The sequence below is a fragment of the Anomaloglossus baeobatrachus genome, chromosome 9 (genome assembly GCF_048569485.1).
Source record: "Anomaloglossus baeobatrachus isolate aAnoBae1 chromosome 9, aAnoBae1.hap1, whole genome shotgun sequence".
NCBI lineage: Eukaryota > Metazoa > Chordata > Amphibia > Anura > Aromobatidae > Anomaloglossus > Anomaloglossus baeobatrachus.
The window spans coordinates 34,287,500-34,308,328 of NC_134361.1; the positions used below are offsets into that span (position 1 = coordinate 34,287,500).

The window sequence follows — 20,829 nt, forward strand, 5'->3', positions numbered from 1 at the left end:
CGCTGTGTGCATTATCCCTGTACTGTGACATCGCTGTGTGCATTATCCCTGTACTGTGACATCGCTGTGTGTATTATCCCTGTACTGTGACATCATTGTGTGTATTATCCCTGTACTGTGACATCACTGTGTGTATTATCCCTGTACTGTGACATCACTGTGTGTATTATCCCTGTACTGTGACATCACTGTGTGTATTACCCCTGTACTGTGACATCACTGTGTGTATTATCCCTGTACTGTGACATCACTGTGTGTATTATCCCTGTACTGTGACATAGCTGTGTGTATTATCCCTGTACTGTGACATCACTGTGTGTATTATCCCTGTACTGTGACATCACTGTGTGTATTACCCCTGTACTGTGACATCACTGTGTGTATTATCCCTGTACTGTGACATCACTGTGTGTATTATCCCTGTACTGTGACATCACTGTGTGTATTACCCCTGTACTGTGACATCACTGTGTGTATCATCCCTGTACTGTGACATCACTGTGTGTATTATCCCTGTACTGTGACATCACTGTGTGTATTATCCCTGTACTGTGACATCGCTGTGTGCATTATCCCTGTACTGTGACATCACTGTGTGTATTACCCCTGTACTGTGACATAGCTGTGTGTATTATCCCTGTACTGTGACATCACTGTGTATTATCCCTGTACTGTGACATCATTGTGTGTATTACCCCTGTACTGTGACATCACTGTGTGCATTATCCCTGTACTGTGACATCGCTGTGTGTATTATCCCTGTACTGTGACATCACTGTGTGTATTATCTCTGTACTGTGACATCACTGTGTGTATTACCCCTGTACTGTGACATCACTGTGTGTATTATCCCTGTACTGTGACATCACTGTGTGTATTATCCCTGTACTGTGACATAGCTGTGTGTATTATCCCTGTACTGTGACATCACTGTGTGTATTATCCCTGTACTGTGACATCACTGTGTGTATTACCCCTGTACTGTGACATCACTGTGTGTATTATCCCTGTACTGTGACATCACTGTGTGTATTATCCCTGTACTGTGACATCACTGTGTGTATTACCCCTGTACTGTGACATCACTGTGTGTATCATCCCTGTACTGTGACATCACTGTGTGTATTATCCCTGTACTGTGACATCACTGTGTGTATTATCCCTGTACTGTGACATCGCTGTGTGCATTATCCCTGTACTGTGACATCACTGTGTGTATTACCCCTGTACTGTGACATAGCTGTGTGTATTATCCCTGTACTGTGACATCACTGTGTATTATCCCTGTACTGTGACATCATTGTGTGTATTACCCCTGTACTGTGACATCACTGTGTGCATTATCCCTGTACTGTGACATCGCTGTGTGTATTATCCCTGTACTGTGACATCGCTGTGTGTATTATCCCTGTACTGTGACATCACTGTGTATTATCCCTGTACTGTGACATCACTGTGTGTATTACCCCTGTACTGTGACATCACTGTGTGTATTATCTCTGTACTGTGACATCACTGTGTGTATTACCCCTGTACTGTGACATCACTGTGTGCATTATCCCTGTACTGTGACATCACTGTGTGCATTATCCCTGTACTGTGACATCGCTGTGTGTATTATCCCTGTACTGTGACATCACTGTGTGTATTATCCCTGTACTGTGACATCGCTGTGTGTATTATCCCTGTACTGTGACATCACTGTGTGTATTATCCCTGTACTGTGACATCACTGTGTGTATTATCCCTGTACTGTGACATCGCTGTGTGTATTACCCCTGTACTGTGACATCGCTGTGTGTATTATCCCTGTACTGTGACATCACTGTGTGTATTATCCCTGTACTGTGACATCACTGTGTGTATTACCCCTGTACTGTGACATCGCTGTGTGCATTATCCCTGTACTGTGACATCGCTGTGTGCATTATCCCTGTACTGTGACATCGCTGTGTGTATTACCCCTGTACTGTGACATCGCTGTGTGTATTATCCCTGTACTGTGACATCACTGTGTGTATTATCCCTGTACTGTGACATCGCTGTGTGCATTATCCCTGTACTGTGACATCGCTGTGTGTATTATCCCTGTACTGTGACATCGCTGTGTGTATTACCCCTGTACTGTGACATCACTGTGTGTATTATCCCTGTACTGTGACATCACTGTGTGTATTATCTCTGTACTGTGACATCACTGTGTGTATTATCTCTGTACTGTGACATCACTGTGTGTATTACCCCTGTACTGTGACATCACTGTGTGCATTATCCCTTTGCTGTGACATCACTGTGTGTATTATCCCTTTGCTGTGACATCACTGTGTGTATTATCCCTGTACTGTGACATCACTGTGTGCATTATCCCTTTGCTGTGACATCACTGTCACAGGAATAACCCTTTCCTATGACTTTATGGCGTTTAGGACCCACGTACTGTGATAACACTGCCTTTGTTTGCACTGTGTGATTAAAACTTTTTGCTGATTTGAAAAGATATGCAAAAATATATGTGGTAAAGACGCTGGTATTTGTCATGCCCTAAATAATCTTGCACCAATGTCTTATTTTAGATAATTAGTGTGGCACATTGCCCCAGCGCTGCTGTGCTGCAGAGACGGTAGAACATGTAAAGCTACTTTCAGATTATGTTTCGACCACATGTTTGAGGCTCCGTCAGGGTTCTCGTGTAAAAACACACACAAAAACAGAATTCTGTTGTGCCCCCTGACCTGGAGCGGACACTGACAGCTTGGGACCCCTGTGCAAAACATGTTTGCCCTCCGCCATCTTTTATGATGACCAAGCTACACATTATGTACTGTATGTATATATATATATATATATATATATATATATATATATATATATATATAATATATATATATTACATAGTCTCCTCTCATACATAATGTATACTGTCGTCCCTTATTACATAGTGCCTTCACTTATTATGTACATCCCAGTACCTTACATATTGGATTTGCTTGTTGTTTTTGTTATTTATCGCCCTGTCTTTATTTTATAGTGTCCTCTAATGTTAGATATAACATTTCATGAGTGCTGATGGAACAGCTTTTTTTCTAATCGAGGAGCTGGCAGACTGGCCTTCTGGTCAGATACCGCTCCATCAGCAGTTATTTTCTGCTGCAAATCCTCAATATGTGCTCATAGCTTTACTCCCTGTCCTATGCCCCCCCCCCCCCTACATCCCTGATAGCATCATTATCAACTAGGGGGTGGGAGTATAAAAATACATTATCAGGGTCTTATAATGAATTGGGGGGTGGGGGGTGGGAGAGGATGCTATCAGGTAATCAGCAAAATAGGGACCTCGTCCCCCACATACCTGTTAATCAGATATATGGCCCCTTGGTTCTATAAAGACACATGTTCATCCCCTTTATATTGATGTCCCACATCCTGGCCCCTTTTTGATATAATGTCCCTCTTCCTGATATAATGTCCCCCATTCTTAATTCTGAGTTCATTTCTGGTGTAATGTCCCTCATCCTGAGCCCTTTCCTGGTATAATGTCCTCTATTCTGGGCCCTTTCTGGTAATAATATGTCCCATCCTGGTCCCCTTTCTGGTATAAAGTGCCCCATCCTGGTCCCCTTTCTGGTATAAAGTTCCCCATCCTGGTCCCCTTCCTGGTATAAAGTGCCCCATCCTGGTCTCCTTCCTGGTATAAAGTGCCCCATCCTGGTCCCCTTCCTGGTATAAAGTGCCCCATCCTGGTCCCCTTTCTACTATAAAGTGCCCCATTCTGGTCCCCTTTCTGCTATAAAGTGCCCCATCCTGGTCCCCTTTCTGCTATAAAGTGCCCCATCCTGGTCCCCTTTCTGCTATAAAGTGCCCCATCCTGGTCCCCTTTCTGCTATAAAGTGCCCCATCCTGGTCCCCTTTCTGGTATAAAGGGCCCCATCCTGGTCCCCATTCTGGTATAAAGTGCCCCATCCTGGTCCCCATTCTGGTATAAAGTGCCCCATCCTGGTCCCCTTTCTGGTATAAAGTGCCCCATCCTGGTCCCCTTTCTGGTATAAAGTGCCCCATCCTGGTCCCCTTTCTGGTATAAAGTGCCCCATCCTGGTCCCCTTTCTGGTATAAAGTGCCCCATCCTGGTCCCCTTTCTGGTATAAAGTGCCCCATCCTGGTCCCCTTTCTGGTATAAAGTGCCCCATCCTGGTCCCCTTTCTGGTATAAAGTGCCCCATCCTGGTCCCCTTCCTGGTATAAAGTGCCCCATCCTGGTCCCCTTCCTGGTATAAAGTGCCCCATCCTGGTCCCCTTCCTGGTAAAAAGTGTCACATCCTGGTCCCCTTCCTGGTATAAAGTGCTCCTCTTCTACAGCCAAAGCTGGAGTTAACAGCTGACATTGACATGCAAGCGACGTCAGTGCAAGACGCCACAGTCACGGGCGCGCCGGCCTCTGATTGGCCGGTGGTGTGTATTGCAGCACTGTGAGTAGGCGAGTTGCCTGCACCACAATACAATGCAGCTGAATGTCTGTCCGAGGACACGTACCCATCTTAACTAGTCATCAGGCATCGGCAGGCTACCCCCCACCACTGGGCCCCGATGTGGTTGCACCAGCGATATCTTTGCCCCTGATGGAGCCATTGCCTTCAAACGCCCGAGAGTGGTTGTTGTTCCGGAGATCGTCCATGCTGTGCACAACCTCATACTGGAGAATCCACGAATTTCAGCTAAAGCAATAGCAGACATCATGGGGATTTCCCGGGAACGTGTTTGTGTCATTATCCATGAACATTTGGACATGAGGAACCGATCTGCAAAGTGGATCCCCAAATGTTTGACAACAGATCAGAGAAGCAGCGAGTGACAACTTCCTGGTCCATTTGTCAGCGTTTCTGGACTGATAACAACTTCCTGTATCGACTGGTCACTATGGATGAGACCTGGATTTATTTGTATGACCCTGAAAACAAGGAGCAGTCAGAAGAGTGGAGGCACAGTGGTTCTCCTCGTCCAAAGAAGTTCAGGGTGCAAAAAACAGCCACTAAGGTGATGGCGTCTGTGTTCTGGGATTTTGGAGGGCGTGCTGCTAGTGGACTACCTTCAAAAGGGTTCCACCATCACTGCAAGGTATTACATTGAACTTCTGGACCAACTGAAGGCAGCTCTGAAGGCCAAAAGTCGCGGCAAGTTGTCCAAAGGAATCTTGTTCCTGCAAGACAACGCCTCCGCTCACACTGCACAAGCCACCACGGCAAAACTGGCAGCGCTGGGCTTCCAGCTGGTGACCACCGACCTTATTCACCAGATCTAGCTCCTCCGACTATCATCTGTTTCCAAACCTGAAGAAACACCTCAAGTGTACCAAATTTCACACCATTTCCAATGCCATGGCTGCTACAGATGCCTGGCTTGAGGCACAGCCAAAATCCTTCTTTTTGCTCAGCTTACAGAACTTGGAATATGATGGGACATCAGTGGAGAGTATGTGGAATAAATGGAAAGTTTCATCATCCTATCTCGTTTCTTTCTGGGTAAAGCCAAAGACTTATCAGCAGCCCTTCATATATGGCAAAATCAAAGCTCAAAGTCCAAACCTGTACGTTTTACACCCCATTCAATAATTGAAGTCTATGACTTCCATGGGAGCACAATCGAAATCCATTTTTCAAGGGTTTCAGGCAAAACACCCAACAGTGATGAATGTGTGGCTGAGACATAACGTGAACCAAGTCTTAGATATATGGTAAGTTTTATGGAAGATTTTTTATTAAATGCAATTTAGGAAAAAAAAAATTAGTTAAAGAGGAAGTTGAACAAAAATGTTCTCAAAGAAATGTATTCTAGGATTACACTGGTTGAGTCTAAAAACCTAAACATCAACTAAGCAATATAGAATGATGGATCAGTGAAGACCACAAAAGATGAGCATCGTCCTGCTGAGATTGTAAAGGGAACCCCAAACAGCTCTTGATGAGGTGCCACATGGCCTCCAAATGCTTTTGTTATTGTCCCAGCAGACGACACCATCACAAACTGCTGCTTCATCTGGGAAGACCGTACCAGAATGGACTCCATCAATACCATACTTATAGCTTGTAACACAGGAGTGTTTAAATCCCACCCCTGCACTATCCTTGGGTTGGCCCTTGACCCACCCAAAACATCAACTTCACGGCAAAGTTTAATATACCTCACCTGTTTTTCAGCCTGGGACAATTCCTTTTTTTTGCCAGGATTTTATGTGAATGATTGGGACAGTTGGAGATATCGGCAGTTGGGCAATATGATTTTTTGAGTGTTATGCGACACCCTTTAAAGAGAAGCTGTAACTGGTCATAAAAATGCAGTTGTGTAAATGCTGCTGTTCTCCTGAATCCGGTGATGTTTTTAATTTGCTCCTGCGACTCTCCATTCTTGAGATACAGCCCTCTCTTCCCTGTACTCAAACTTATTATTTTTAGCCAAATGGGTGGGACCTTCCTTGAAGTTGCCCACTTTGCTAACAAGACTAAATTTATTTACAGGGAAGAAGGGGCCATATCTCCGGAATGCAGAGGCGCAGGAACAAAAGGAAGACAACGCCGGATTCAGGAGAACAGCGGCATTTACACCGGAAAATAAAAAAATACATATTTTTGGCAAGTGACAGGTCCCCTTTAAGTGACCCAAGTTAGGTAGAATTTCTGGTGTGATCAGCTCTCAAGAGTGAAGGAGCTTGAAATATATATTGTTCTGTACTGTTCTTTCATCCATACATATAGGGACATGTTTATGCTGCTGCTAAATTCTGACCGCTGTCTTGTGGTTTATTTCATGGTAAACAGAATATGTGAGACTGTATCTGCAAAGGTCAGGCTTTCAATTTTAAAATACTTTGTTTTCATTGCTGCTTGGTGAACTAATGGTATTGGAGAACATCTATTACGTCAAGTGGTTGTGTAAGATTAGAAAGACAAAGCTGCGGCTGTCAAAAACAGCGCCACTCTTGTCTGTAGGCCAAGTCTGGTATTGCAGCTTCGAGGAGCTGAACTTCTATACCTCATAAAGCCCATGAATCAGGGCGGCGCTGTTGTAATCTTTTTCTTATCTCATTGATGTTTAATATGCAACAAAGAACTTTGAATTTGGCAGAAAAAAAATCATCTGAACTCCTCAGTCTCCTTCACGCTCAGTTCTGTAGACCCTTTTGGCAGCATTTAGGTTTTTCAGTGGTGTAATAGAAACCTTGTGCTATATCTCTGTAACACCCCTTTAATTTGCCGCTGGGGCAGGGTGTTCGGTAGTTCTCACCTTGATATGACGCAGTGCCTCCACCCGAATCTTGCTAGGAGCTCTAGGGGAATGCAGAAGGGTCTTTGTCTTCTGCTAGGGGTCGACTCGGGAAACCCCTACCCACGCTCCGTACACACTCACAATAACTGAGATTAGAAATCTTAACAGGTTTATTTGCAGGAGGATGACAATGGTAATTGCAGGGAAAAAGCAAATAACAGTGAAACGACAGGCAGTGTCATGCAGTATTCTACAAAAATGCAGGAGGGGCTCTTTGTAATAGACCTGAAGGTTAGGGGTAATGCTTCCTCTTTAACCTACACCACACACTCTGCTGACTACTTACAATCTACCAACTAACAGCTGCAGCCTCACAATTGACACAGTCCCAAATTGGGGCCCCAGTTGCCGCGGATGTCGGCGCGCTTGCAGTACGTTGGCGCGCTTGCAGTACGTTGGTGCACTTAAAGTAATGAAGGCAGTATTTCCCCAGGGCTGGTCCTATACAAACTCCCAGTTAGTGCAGTCAAAAGTCCTCTCTAGCAAGGCCTTGTAATTTGCTCCAGCACACTTCTCAAACTGTAGAACTACAAGTCACAGCAATGTCCTACTCACTTCTGTCTGCAGCAGGTCTGTTCTCTCAGACTATTCCACACTGGGGCGTCTGGATTCAATGTCTGGGAGGGAGTTGGTACAGCAGGCAAAATCATTCTTCGGTGTGGTAAACCTGGAAGGCCGCAGCTCCTACTAATGGTGCCTCCTGTCACTTTCTTAGACAGTCTCTCCTCACCCAGAGTTGCAGCTTCCTGCCTCCAAGATGACTCAGCTTCCTTCCACCCCTCCGTCCTGTTTCCTCGTCCCCCAGATTTGCAAGGCACCTTGGGAATTGTAGTATTCTCCAGTTCAACCAAAGAAGCAGCATCTGTAGAGGTGAATGTGGGTGGAACACTATAGATCGCTCCCAAAGCAGGTGTCACACTCTCCCCCTGGTGAGTCGCTGTAGGCTCCCAAGCACAAAATGAAGACACACCACCTGGAAGGAAATTTTGTGTTAAAGCATCCTGACTAACACCACAACTAGTTACACCCAAATCACTAACAGGCCACATAGCTGTAGGGGGGAAATAGGGCCACGCATAGTTGGAATAGGGGTGTACTACTCTAGGAACCTCAGTGACTTGCCCCATCTGGTCATATGTCAGCATCATGGGGGGTCTAATGTCCCGTTTTGGACGAGTGTGCACGGCAGGGACAGGGACCCCCTCATCGACCCCTAGCTCTTGACTTTCAGGCTCTATGACAGCAACCTCTTCACTTGGTAGCTCTGCATTTTCTAAACTCTCCCCCGACTGATCGCAACATGGGTTTGGTGCCGGACCACACTCGTCTTGGGACACTTCTTCAGCTGGTTGGTCTGTATGATCTGGAATTACAGAGCCTGGGTTACTTGTCCATCTGAAGCATGGTCCACATTCATCACTGGAATCACTCTCACTACCTTCAGGAGGGACCACAGGATGGGTCGCTTGCGGCGGCCGAAGACTCCTTCGGTGAGATCGGGTGGTTGCATGGGCTTCGGTGCATTGTGGCGACTGGAATCGGACATTCTGTCCTATACGTAGCAAATGCTGACGATGATAGGTCTTAACACCCCCCCCCCGCCTTTCTCAGGCTTCACTCTGTAGACTGGGATGCCATGCAACTTCTCTACCACCACATAAGGTTCTGAACGCCATCGATCAGAAAGCTTGTGTTTTCCATGGAGGCCCAACTGACGGATGAGGACCCTATCTCCAGGTTGCAGAACTTGGTCCCGGACTCTGCGGTCGTAGTACATTTTGTTTCGCCTCCCGGATCGACCAGAGGCCTCATCAGCCAACTTGTAAGCCTCCTTTAATTGTTCCTTCAGCTGTGACACATACTTCAGGTAGTTCTTCCCAGATGAATTGCCAGGGGACACTCCAAAACTAATATCCACAGGTAGTCTGGCTTCCCTTCCAAACATGAGGAAGTAGGGCGAGTACCCTGTTGACTCATTTTTGGTGCAGTTGTAGGCGTGAACTAATTGACTTATGTGTCGACTCCACCTTCCTTTCTGTTTTGAATCCAAAGTGCCCAGCATGTTAAGAAGGGTACGGTTGAATCTTTCAGGCTGAGGGTCTCCTTGCGGATGAAATGGTGTGGTCCTGGACTTCTTGATCCCACAAACCTCACACAACTCCTTAATTAGCCGACTCTCAAAATCTCTCCCTTGGTCAGAATGGATGCGTGCTGGCAGCCCATAATGCACAAAGAATTTCTCCCACAAGGTTTTAGCCACAGTGGTTGCCTTCTGATCTCTAGTGGTGTAAGCTTGAGCATATCTTGTGAAATGATCAGTGACCACTAGAACGTTGCTGACATTTCCTTCATCAGGCTCAATGGAAAGGAAGTCGATACACACTAAATCAAGGGGGCCATCACTGGTTATGTTGACAAGGGGGGCGGACCGAGAAGGTAAGGTTTTCCTTAGGATACACCGCTTACAAGATTTACAATATTGTTCAATGTCAGCTTCCATCTTTGGCCAATAGAACCGATCTGCTATGAGGCTGGTGGTCTTTTCCACCCCAAGGTGTCCATGATCATCATGCAGTGCCCTTATGACCATCTCACGGAACTGAGCAGGAAGCACCAACTGGACACGAACTTCTCGATTTTGGCGTTTGACCTCGCGGTGCAGCAATCCATTTTTCACCACCAGAAAGTCTGTCGGGTCAAGAGAACAGACTCTTGTGTCTTCAGAGCATTCCTCTCAGGCTTTTGGCCCCTTTTCACCCACCATCGAACAACTCCCACAGAAGGATCTTCCTGTTGAGCCTTTTCAATCTGGTTTTGAGTCAGTTGAGGCAGGGAGCCGGCATCAACGTTGGTCAGTTGACAGAACAATAGTGGAAGAGCTTCCTCTGGAGCCCCTAAGAAGGTAGTACAGCCCCCTGATTGAGCAATCCTTCCTTGATGTCGATGACACATAGCTTTCACCTCTGGGGCTGGAACCTCAATCCAGGCTTCTTCTTCTTCATTCACCATCTGCCTGGGCAGGCGGGACAGAGCATCTGCATCGATGTTGGTGGCACCAGGTCGGTACTTCAGGCTGAAATCATATATAGCTAGCGCGGCGAGCCATCTATAGCCAGTAGCATCCAGCTTTGCTGTAGTCCTCACATAGGTCAGTGGATTGTTGTCAGTATGAACTTGGAAATGCACTCCATAGAGGTGGTCATGCAGTTTGTCCACCACAGCCCATTTCAAGGCCAAGAACTCCAGTTTATGTGCTGGGTAATTGCGCTCACTCGGAGACAATCCACGACTGATGTAGTAGACTGGCCGCAGGACGCCATAGTGCTCCTGGTATAAGACTGCTCCAAGTCCATCAAAAGAAGCATCCACATGAAGTACGTATGGCTTGTTGGGGTCTGCATAGGCCAGTACAGGTGCCTGGGTCAAGCAGGACTTGAGTTTCTCAAAGGCTTCATCACACTCTGATGTCCATCTCTCTCCGAAAGGCTCATTCACCTTGAAGTAGGTTTTTGTTGCAGGTTTCTTGGAGCGAGCTGTACCTCGAGGTGGGGGATACCCTTGAGTGAGGGCTGTCAATGGCTTTGCGATCTTGGAATATTGTGGCACAAATCTTCTCTAGTACCCGCTGAAACCTAGAAAAGATCTAAGCTCCCCCAATTTGGTGGGTTTGGGCCACTCCATCACAGCTTCTATTTTGGCTGGATCCGTGGAGATTCCTTCTCGGCTGACAATGTGTCCTACATACTTCACAGACTTCTGGCAGAACAGGCACTTGTCGAGGGATAGTTTTAACCCAGCTTCCTCTAGCCGGTCCAACACCTTAAATAACCTCAGGTTGTGCTCTTCCAAGGTGTGGCCAAATACAATCAGATCATCCAGGTAAACCAGGACCTCACGAAAGTTCATGTCTCCCATCACCTTGTCCATACATCTCTGGAAAGTAGCAGGGGCACCGGTCACTCCTTGCGGCATCCGTTGAAACTCATAGAAACCGATAGGGCAAATGAAAGCAGTCTTCTCCTGATCCTCCTTGCTCATGGGTATCTGGTAATATCCACTCCGAAGATCTAACACAGAAAACCACTGGCTTCCCTGCAGGCAATCTAAAGCTTCGTCAATCTTGGGCACAGTATACTGATCAGGCACAGTGCGTTTGTTCAGGGTGCGATAATCCACACACATCCTAATAGCTCCATTCTTCTTCCGAGCGATCACTATCGGAGATGCGTATGGGCTGTTGGACTCTATTATGACTCCAGTGTCCAGTAAACCCCGTAAATGCTTTCGAACATCCTCCATATCGGCGGGAGCCAATCGTCGGGATCTTTCTCGAAATGGCTTCTCGTCAGTCAGCCGGATGTGATGCTCCACTCCTCTTGCAAGGCCCAGGTCCCAATCACCCAATGAGAAGGTTCCGGCACGCTTCACCATACCATTTATCACTGACTGCTTTTCCTCCTTCTTCAGATCACTACCTTCAAAACAGAGGTCAAAATGTTCAGGACGTAGTTCCTTCCTTTCCTCTTCCTCTTTCTTCTCATAAGCAGCCAAAAAGACAGGATGGATTGTGAGGGCCTGCGAGTATCTATTACCTCCAATTTCGCGACACCACTGAGCAAGAGTACGGAATAGGTTGGCATTTGTCCCTATTATGGCAGGCACTGTTTCCCGGTCTTCATCAGTGTCTGGACAGACTAATGCAATGATGGGAACCTCTCTTTCCACCCCAGCTATAGTCTCTGGGAATCGTAGTGTGACAGCCATGTATCCTTTGTAGGGGTAACTGTTTTCACTCAAACCCCAGACTACAAGTCCAGATAGGGGTTGCAAGGGCACGTCTGACAAGTATTTTCTGTACCACTTCTCAAAAATGATGGACACTTGTGAACCACTATCCAGTAATACAGTGCATGGCTGCCCATTGATACAGGCCGGTACATGTGGTGCTGGTCCTACGAGACCTTTAGGAAATTGCTCTGACTGGACAGGGTTAGATGGAGCAGTAGAATATACCTCTGATTTTGAAGGGGGGCCAGTATAGGACTCTACTGGCCCCCTTTCCCGTTTCCCGTCTGCCCCTTCTTGTTAGGTGGGGGGTCCCGAGATCTCTTCAAATTCCACCTCTTCGGACACTGGCGAGCCATATGATGGGTGCTCCCACAGACAAAACATTCTTCTGGCTTTGTATCTTCTACCAGACTGTGGTCATCACTTGCCACTTGCAAAGGCGGTCTTTGACTCTTGACAGCTGTCTCAACAATTTGCTTTAGCTGGTCAACCTTCAGAGCCTGGGCAGCTAGAAGTTGGGCAAGCTGTTCCCCTTCCCTCTCAATGACCTTTAAGAACTCTCCCTCTCGATGGCTGGATTCAAGATGTACAGGGGCAGCAGCCACTCACTGGGTCACTTGTTCTCTGGCGGCCAGGAGAGCTTCCTCTTGTCTGACTTCTTTAAGCAACTGATGGAAAGAATGGGGAATCTGCCCTTTGTCGCAACACCTCAGTCGTTGAGCAATGGGATTGTGAGTCAGAGCTCCTCGGAGCACTTGTTCTAAACGACACTGATCAACTTGTTCGGGCCTAAGTCCCCCCTTGGATACGACCCTATGCACCAATTTGTCCAATTGATAAAGATAATCTGACATCTTCTCACCAGAGTTTTGATAGGTGGTTCGGAGTTGATAAAGGAGATCAGTGGCATCCTCTGGGGATGCAAAAGCATCTTCAAGAGCAGTCATGTAATCTTTAGAAGTTGTCTCTGACTGACTTCTCCAAGCAGCCTGCACCACTTCCATAGCAGGCCCCTTCAGACTCTCCACAATTCACTGCTTCTTCACTGCATCAGTACACTGCCATTCTTCCAGATATTGCAGAGTAACATCCCTCCACGTGTCATACCCTTCTTCACCAGCTGGGACAGGAGTGACACCCGAGAAGGTTCTCAGACGACGGTAGGCCCCTTCAGGTTGCAATTTTGTAAACTGGGTGACTAACTTCTCCATGGCTGCCACTACCACGTCAACCATCATGGTTGTTTCTTCAGATTTGTCCCGAGTAGGAGTGGAAGGTAGACATCGACTAGATCTCCTAGGCTGTGAACTTGCACCCGAAGATGATGTCCCTGCTTCGGACCTCACAGGCCAGGTGATCTTCCAATGTGGTCCATGTTTTAATGGCACAGCTATGACAGGTGGAAATTACCCTTTATCCAGTGTCCCCTCAGTAGTGATTAGAGCTGCTGATAATGGACTCCCTTCATCAGTCCTTCTGTCAACCACTCTGGGATGGACAACTCCATGAACTTGGTTCACAACCTTCAGTACTTCTTCATCCGGTACCTTGGAGAGTTCACCGCATACTGCAAAACTGTGTTCTTCAAGTATACTTCTTTCCCCACACCATGTGGACACCTGTGCTTCAGTTAAAGCCTCCATGTCAGCGATACCTGTCTTGATCGATCTCAGCAGTGCCTCCACTGTAACACCCCTTTAATTTGCCGCTGGGGCAGGGTGTTCGGTAGTTCTCACCTTGATATGACGCAGTGCCTCCACCCGAATCTTGCTAGGAGCTCTAGTGGAATGCAGAAGGGTCTTTGTCTTCTGCTAGGGGTCGACTCGGGAAACCCCTACCCACGCTCCGTACACACTCACAATAACTGAGATTAGAAATCTTAACAGGTTTATTTGCAGGAGGATGACAATGGTAATTGCAGGGAAAAATTAAATAACAGTGAAACGACAGGTAGTGTTATGCAGTATTCTACAAAAATGCAGGAGGGGCTCTTTGTAATAGACCTGAAGGTTAGGGGTAATGCTTCCTCTTTAACCTACACCACACACTCTGCTGACTACTTACAATCTACCAACTAACAGCTGCAGCCTCACAATTGACACAGTCCCAAATTGGGGCCCCAGTTGCTGCGGATGTCGGCGTGCTTGCAGTACGTTGGCGCGCTTGCAGTACGTTGGTGCACTTAAAGTAATGAAGGCAGTATTTCCCCAGGGCTGGTCCTATACAAACTCCCAGTTAGTGCAGTCAAAAGTCCTCTCTAGCAAGGCCTTGTAATTTGCTCCAGCACACTTCTCAAACTGTAGAACTACAAGTCACAGCAATGTCCTACTCACTTCTGTCTGCAGCAGGTCTGTTCTCTCAGACTATTCCACACTGGGGCGTCTGGATTCAATGTCTGGGAGGGAGTTGGTACAGCAGGCAAAATCCTTCTTCAGTGTGGTAAACCTGGAAGGCCGCAGCTCCTACTAATGGTGCCTCCTGTCACTTTCTTAGACAGTCTCTCCTCACCCAGAGTTGCAGCTTCCCGCCTCCAAGATGACTCAGCTTCCTTCCACCCCTCCGTCCTGTTTCCTCCTCCCCCAGATTTGCAAGGCACCTTGGGAATTGTAGTATTCTCCAGTTCAACCAAAGAAGCAGCATCTGTAGAGGTGAATGTGGGTGGAACACTATAGATCGCTCCCAAAGCAGGTGTCACATCTCCAAGACGGCCCCCCAATTATCTGGATTTTTTTTATATGGGTCAAAGAGACCTTTGGGCCCGATTAGGCTCCAGGTCCGCACCCACCCTTGGTGTAGCCGCTCATCATTAAGGAGCCATAACATGGTACTGCAGCACTTTCTGTCTCTCATTAATGGTATATTTGATGGCCAACCTTCTGCCCCTCACTAGTCTATGTAGGTCATATATTTTAAGTAACCCCAGTTTCTAAGACGTCTAACATTATTACGCAGCATTGTACAGCCCCCAAAAGAGTAGGAGAATGAGGTCCCAGTCATCAATTTAAATAGGCTATTAAGGCGGACTTCCCTTTTACATTGTCAAGATTTCCCCAGTCACATTATGCCAAATCCACAATGGCGTAGTCCAGTATTGAAACCCTTATTCCCCAAGGTAGGGGTCCCCAACCTGTGGCTCAGGAGCAACATGTGGCTTGTGACCATGATGTGTGGTTCACCTGCCCTTGATGTGCGGACTGCGGAAACATGATGTGCGGATAGCGAACCCATGATGTACGGATCGCGGGCCCATGATGTGCGGTTCACCAACCCACGATGTGCAATTTGCAGGTCCATAATGTGTGGGTCGTGGGCCCTTGATGTGTGATTCACGGGCCCATGATGTGTGGTTTGCGATCATATGATATGTGGATCTCCGGTCTGTGATGTGCAACACTGGGTCAAGTCATTGAGTTCTAAAGGCCACTTTAGACACTGAAACTTTCTAGCGATCCCACCAGCGATCCCGACCTGACCGTGGTCACTGGAAAGTCGCTGGTCAGCTGTCAAACAGGCAGATCTGGCCAACGACGCAGGAGCGATATGGACCTGCAGAATCACCTAGCTGGTCGTTGAGGACGTGTCACACAGCAGGGGATGCTATAGCATGCTGGGTTCTAAGTCGCTAACAATGTCGTTGTAACGGTGTCAAACACACCGATGCATGCTGCGCAGCGGGAAACAAAGGACCAAAGAATGGTCCTGAACGATTTGTAGCGATCAGCGACCTCACAGCAGGGGCCAGGTCGCTGATGCGTGTCACACACTGCAATGTCGCTGGGGAGGTCGCTATTAGGTCACAAAACCAGTGACGTTACAGCGATATCGCTAGCGATGTTGCAGTGTGTAAAGGGGCCTTAAGGGTGTTGATCATTGTTTGGGACTCCTCTGGGTTCCCTGTAATTTTTCTTAATCCAAACAATTTTGAGTGTAAATTTCATAATTGTCCTGTAGATATGAAAACAGATAGATCTGGAAACTAGGCTGTCAGCCCCGCGGTCAAGGCAGGTGCCGATGTAAGTGGATAGATAGCACATTGGATTCATGCCATGCTACCATTACTGCGTGAAGTTAGTAGGTTGGTGCTTACTGGATTTGTCAAATTTTTGTATTTTTTTTTACATTAGTGAATTCTGTCTGTTACTTTAAATGGAAACTGAGTAGGAGCAGACGACTGTCTGACAGGTGATATAGGTCACTGGAAGGTTTCTACCATGTGCTGAATAACTAGTGGTAGGACTTGCATAATTTTTCCTGAAAACAATGTGTAAAGATAAAGTCAACCCACTTTCCAATCAAGGGTTAGAAATGTATATTTTTTGCTAAAATTTACGGAAAATTGGATGATAACCAGGACCTAAATTGTACTAGTTATGCCGGGTAACAACTAAGGGGGGGGCTTGAAGGATATATGACCTTGATCCTAGGAGAGCATCAACAACAGGTTACTTTTCATTGACTAGGGTGTACTGCTACGAGGCCTACAAACTGAATCTTTGCCAAGAGTAAAAGAAAGTCCTTAGGAGCTTGGGACAAACCACATTTCTGTTCACGTAATAACAAAAAATGCATAGACCAAGGACATTTATATTTACGAGTCATGTTTTTATTTTGTAGACAAACTGGTTCGATTATTTTGGTCAAAGACCGTAGGTTGAGAAAGTTAGGTGATTATGATGACCACAAACGGAATCCCCTCAACTTTTGTCTTCTTTCCACTTATTTCACAGACGAAGACTTCTCAGTTATCCAGCAAGAAGTGATCATGCTGAAGAGCTGCGCTCACAAAAACATAGTCACGTACTATGGAAGCTACATGAGGTGAGGATCTGCTAAGATCGGCCAGGCATTGTCTCTAACGGGTACTTTGCACGCTGCGACATCGCTAGCCGATGCTAGCAAGCTGCGATATCTTGTGATAGCTGCCGTAGCGAACATTATTGCTACGACAGCTTCACACGCACTTACCTGCCCTGCGACGTTGATCTGGCCGGCGACCCGCCTCTTTCCTAAGGGGGCGGGTCATGAGGCGTCACAGCGACGTCACACGGCAGGCGGCCAATAGAAGCGGAGGGGCGGAGATGAGCGGGACGTAAACATCCCGCCCACTTCCTTCCTTCCGCATAGCCGGTAGACGCAGGTAAGGAGATGTTCCTCGCTCCTACGGCTTCACACACAGCGATGTGTGCTGCCGCAGGAACGAGGAACAACATCGTATCTCCTATTGGTGCGACATTATGAAAATGTCCGACGCTACACAGATCACTGATTTACAACGCTTTTGTGATTGTTTATTGGCGCATCTAGGCTTTACACGTTGCGACGTCGTTACCGGCGCCGGATGTGCGTCACTTTCGATTTGACCCCGACGATATCGCAGGTGCGATGTCGCAACGTGCAAAGTACCCCTTAGAGCAAGCTGGACATCTTGGTGATGTCCACATCTCTGCCATTATATTGATAGCCTAAAGAAACATTTGGAGATGGATTTTATAATTTTTTTTCGACACCTTTGGCCATGGGAGTAACAGAGAGGTGATGAGTGTGTTAACAAGCCAATCCTCCTTGACCTTGGAGTTTAGATACCATGGTGAAGTAGTGATCCCGCATGTGTGAAGGCCTACCTAGAGCTCTGCTCATGTTACTCATCCGATGTTTCTTTCCACCTAAACCTCAGAGCAAATAAGTTGTGGATTTGTATGGAGTTCTGTGGAGGAGGCTCCCTGCAAGACATATATCAAGGTAAAGAAAGGTTTTATTTAGAAGCTTCTTAATCTTGAAGGGAACTTGTCATCAAGGTTTAACACTAGAAGGTCTCAGGAGCCTTTTATCAGTGTGCGGGAGAGGACGGAGGAATAGAGGGCCAGCTTCTTCTCCGCCTCCCTTCTCGCCCTCCACATGGCGAGATGTAAGTTACACCGCTGTGGGCATGCTTCTACCGCAAAGTGGCATTGATAGACAGTGGTCCCGGATTTGTCCAATGACCACAGGAAAGGAGAACAGGGACAATTAAACTTCATTAACACTTACTTTTAGTTTTTAGGGCTTCTACAGGTATCATTAAAGAGGGTATCAGAAGCTGATAAAGTTCTCCCAGTACCTTTTAGGGGTAAATCTTGATGACCGGTCGGTTCCCTTTATGCTGGGTGGGATTTTTTAATATGGAATTTCTTCTTTTCTTCAGTTACAGGAGCCCTTTCTGAGCTACAAGTTGCTTATGTGTGTAGAGAAACCCTCCAAGTGAGTGTCATAGTACATTATAGTAGTCCTTGCAATTGATTGTAGGCGTTGGGGGTCAAAACATTGGGTGGGAGTCCTTCTTAAAGGGGTGTTCCACTACTTAGCATTAGTAGCCACATCGATGTAAAGGTCATAAAAAAGGCTTTTCTCAAATTCCTTGTGTAGTCAATTGTGCCTCTGAGCAGCGCTATTGTGATCCACTCATCCCCCATCACGTGGCCCCTGGACTCCGTGACCTTTGAGATCCAGTGATATCACGTCAACCTCCAGTTGAGTCGACATCACCAAGGCGGCCCCAGTCTCACTGAGTGACTGGGCTGTGGGTGAACTTTCACCGCTTGTCACAAGCCAGCATCTCGCGTGTGCTCTCCTTCGCTGCAGAGTGCCGCAAGCAGGAGCGATGCTGGGCTGTGATGAACGGTGAAACGCCGCCAACAGCCCAGTCACTCAGGGAGACTGGGGTTGGCTGCGGTGATGTCAGGTCAACTGGAAGTTGACCTGACATCACCGGATCTTGGAGGTCACGGAGCCCGGGGGTCAAGTGATGTGGAAGAGCGGACTGCAATAGCGCCGCTCAGAGGCACAAATGATTACACAAGGTATTGAGAAAAGTCTTCTTTATGAGCTTTATAGTGCTGAGTAGTGAACCACACCTTTAATGTTTAAATAGTGAACACTCCCTCTTTTTTTAGAACAAATAAATTTTATTATTTGTTATTTATGTTTTTAGTTATTTTTATGACATACTTGGGAAAAAAAGCCAATGTGAGAGCCAGATAGTGCCGTTATGGTTATATAGCTGTCCGAGGGTGTAGCTAGTAATTCTCAAAAATTAATGAAAAATTGTTTAAAAGAACTGAAGTCCTCAGTGGTTACCTGTATCAAAAATTACCATAATGAAAATTAGGATACCATGATTTGAATGATTTTTTTATTTTTGGTTGCTCCCCTCCTGGTAATTGCATTGTTTGCCTCCCAATAATTAAGCCTTGGTTTCTGTTCTTTTTAATCAGAATTATTGGACTATTGGCCAAAATCATTCTTACTTTGAGTAGAGATACTTGTACATATTTTGAGCACATTTCTATATTAACTTTTCTGCATAGGGCCTGTCCTACCTTCATAACCAAGGGAAGATGCACAGGGACATTAAGGTAGGTGCTAATTATTATTATATTGGCAAAATGCTGAAAAATTGCAGACGACTGTGATGAAAACGTATTAATTTCTAAAGTAATAATAAAAAATAATATATTTATTTACTGGCTAACAGGTCCTACAGCCTGGACAAGGTGTAGAAACCCCCTACCTTAGGGATCGATAGAGATCCATTTTGGCTCTGATCACTTTTTCTGATTTGTGACCATCGAAAAGGCTTAAAATGTAACTTGGTGCTAATACGAGTGTTTGTAGTTTCTACAAGGTTCCTCCATTGTATGTTTTGGACCTTCCAGACAAAAGTTGTGCGAGTTTTCCAATGCGAGGTCATTCATTGAGCCATTGTAAACTTATTTTTTTTTTCTTCCTTTTTATTTCCAGGGAGCCAATATTCTTCTAAATGACAATGGAGATGTTAAACTGGGTGAGTCTCCATGCTTGGGAAGGTTCTTTATATCCATCTTCGTAAAGGTTAATCTGTGTCACATTTTTAGGAAGCTAAAAACTATAAAAAAGTCACATTATTTGTAAAAATGTGGGGTTCATTTTGTTGGGTCATAAAAAAAATGTGCAAGTCTTTAAAATAAATTTACACAAAAGGACCTTTCATGTTTCAAGTGATGGTCCACTACTTTTACATTGATGGCCTATCCTTAGGATAGTAACAAAAAAGTGACAGCTGCACTCTGTAGCGCTAAGATATGTGGAACAATGAATATGGGAATATAGACATGCATTACTGCTATGAAAAACATGTAAAAATTGAGATATTTAGCACACAAAAATGGCCAGTTTTATGTGAGCCCAACAGCCAAGGGCAAGGTGACCTCTTTTATCCTTAGGATAGGTCATCAGTGTCTGATTGGTTGGAGTCTGACACCCGGCACCGCCGCCCCGATCAGCTGTTCTCGATGCCGGCAGCTGGAAATGCTCAGTTCCTTAGCTGCTCCGTCATCTGTTAGCGGACGTGGGCAGGTACGCCATATCCGCCTCCCATTCAAATCAATAGGATGTGCAATACCCGGCTGCATCAGAAGACAGAGCAGCTACGGAACTGAGCATTTCCGGCTGCCTGGACCAAAAACAGCTGATTGGTGGGGGTGTCGGTTGTCGGTTCCCGCCCGTTACTTTACCAGTGGACAACCTCTTTATGTTTGACAGAGAAAGACTATTAATTTATATAGTATGTAATTTCTCTTTTACCCTATGATGCCAAACTGAAAACTTATTTTATTGGGACTCCTATAGGAAAAATGGATCTCCCAATGTGGACAACCCTTTAGAAGTAACCAAACATTTGGTTTTACTTAATTATTGATCAGCCTTTGTAAAA

General features: G+C 46.2%; 1 protein-coding gene across 2 annotated transcripts in view; it reads left to right on the plus strand.

The window, feature by feature from the left end:
• The window catches only part of MAP4K1 (mitogen-activated protein kinase kinase kinase kinase 1), a 98,783-nt gene that overhangs the window by 58,136 nt on the left and 19,818 nt on the right, over positions 1 to 20,829 (plus strand). For both annotated transcript variants that reach the window (XM_075322544.1, XM_075322543.1), the window contains exons 3-7: positions 16,829 to 16,919; positions 17,776 to 17,840; positions 18,283 to 18,338; positions 19,445 to 19,492; positions 19,878 to 19,920. In XM_075322544.1, coding sequence (XP_075178659.1) covers positions 16,864 to 16,919; positions 17,776 to 17,840; positions 18,283 to 18,338; positions 19,445 to 19,492; positions 19,878 to 19,920 — 268 coding nt within the window. In that variant the 5' untranslated portion in view covers positions 16,829 to 16,863. The remainder of the gene's footprint in view (positions 1 to 16,828; positions 16,920 to 17,775; positions 17,841 to 18,282; positions 18,339 to 19,444; positions 19,493 to 19,877; positions 19,921 to 20,829) is intronic.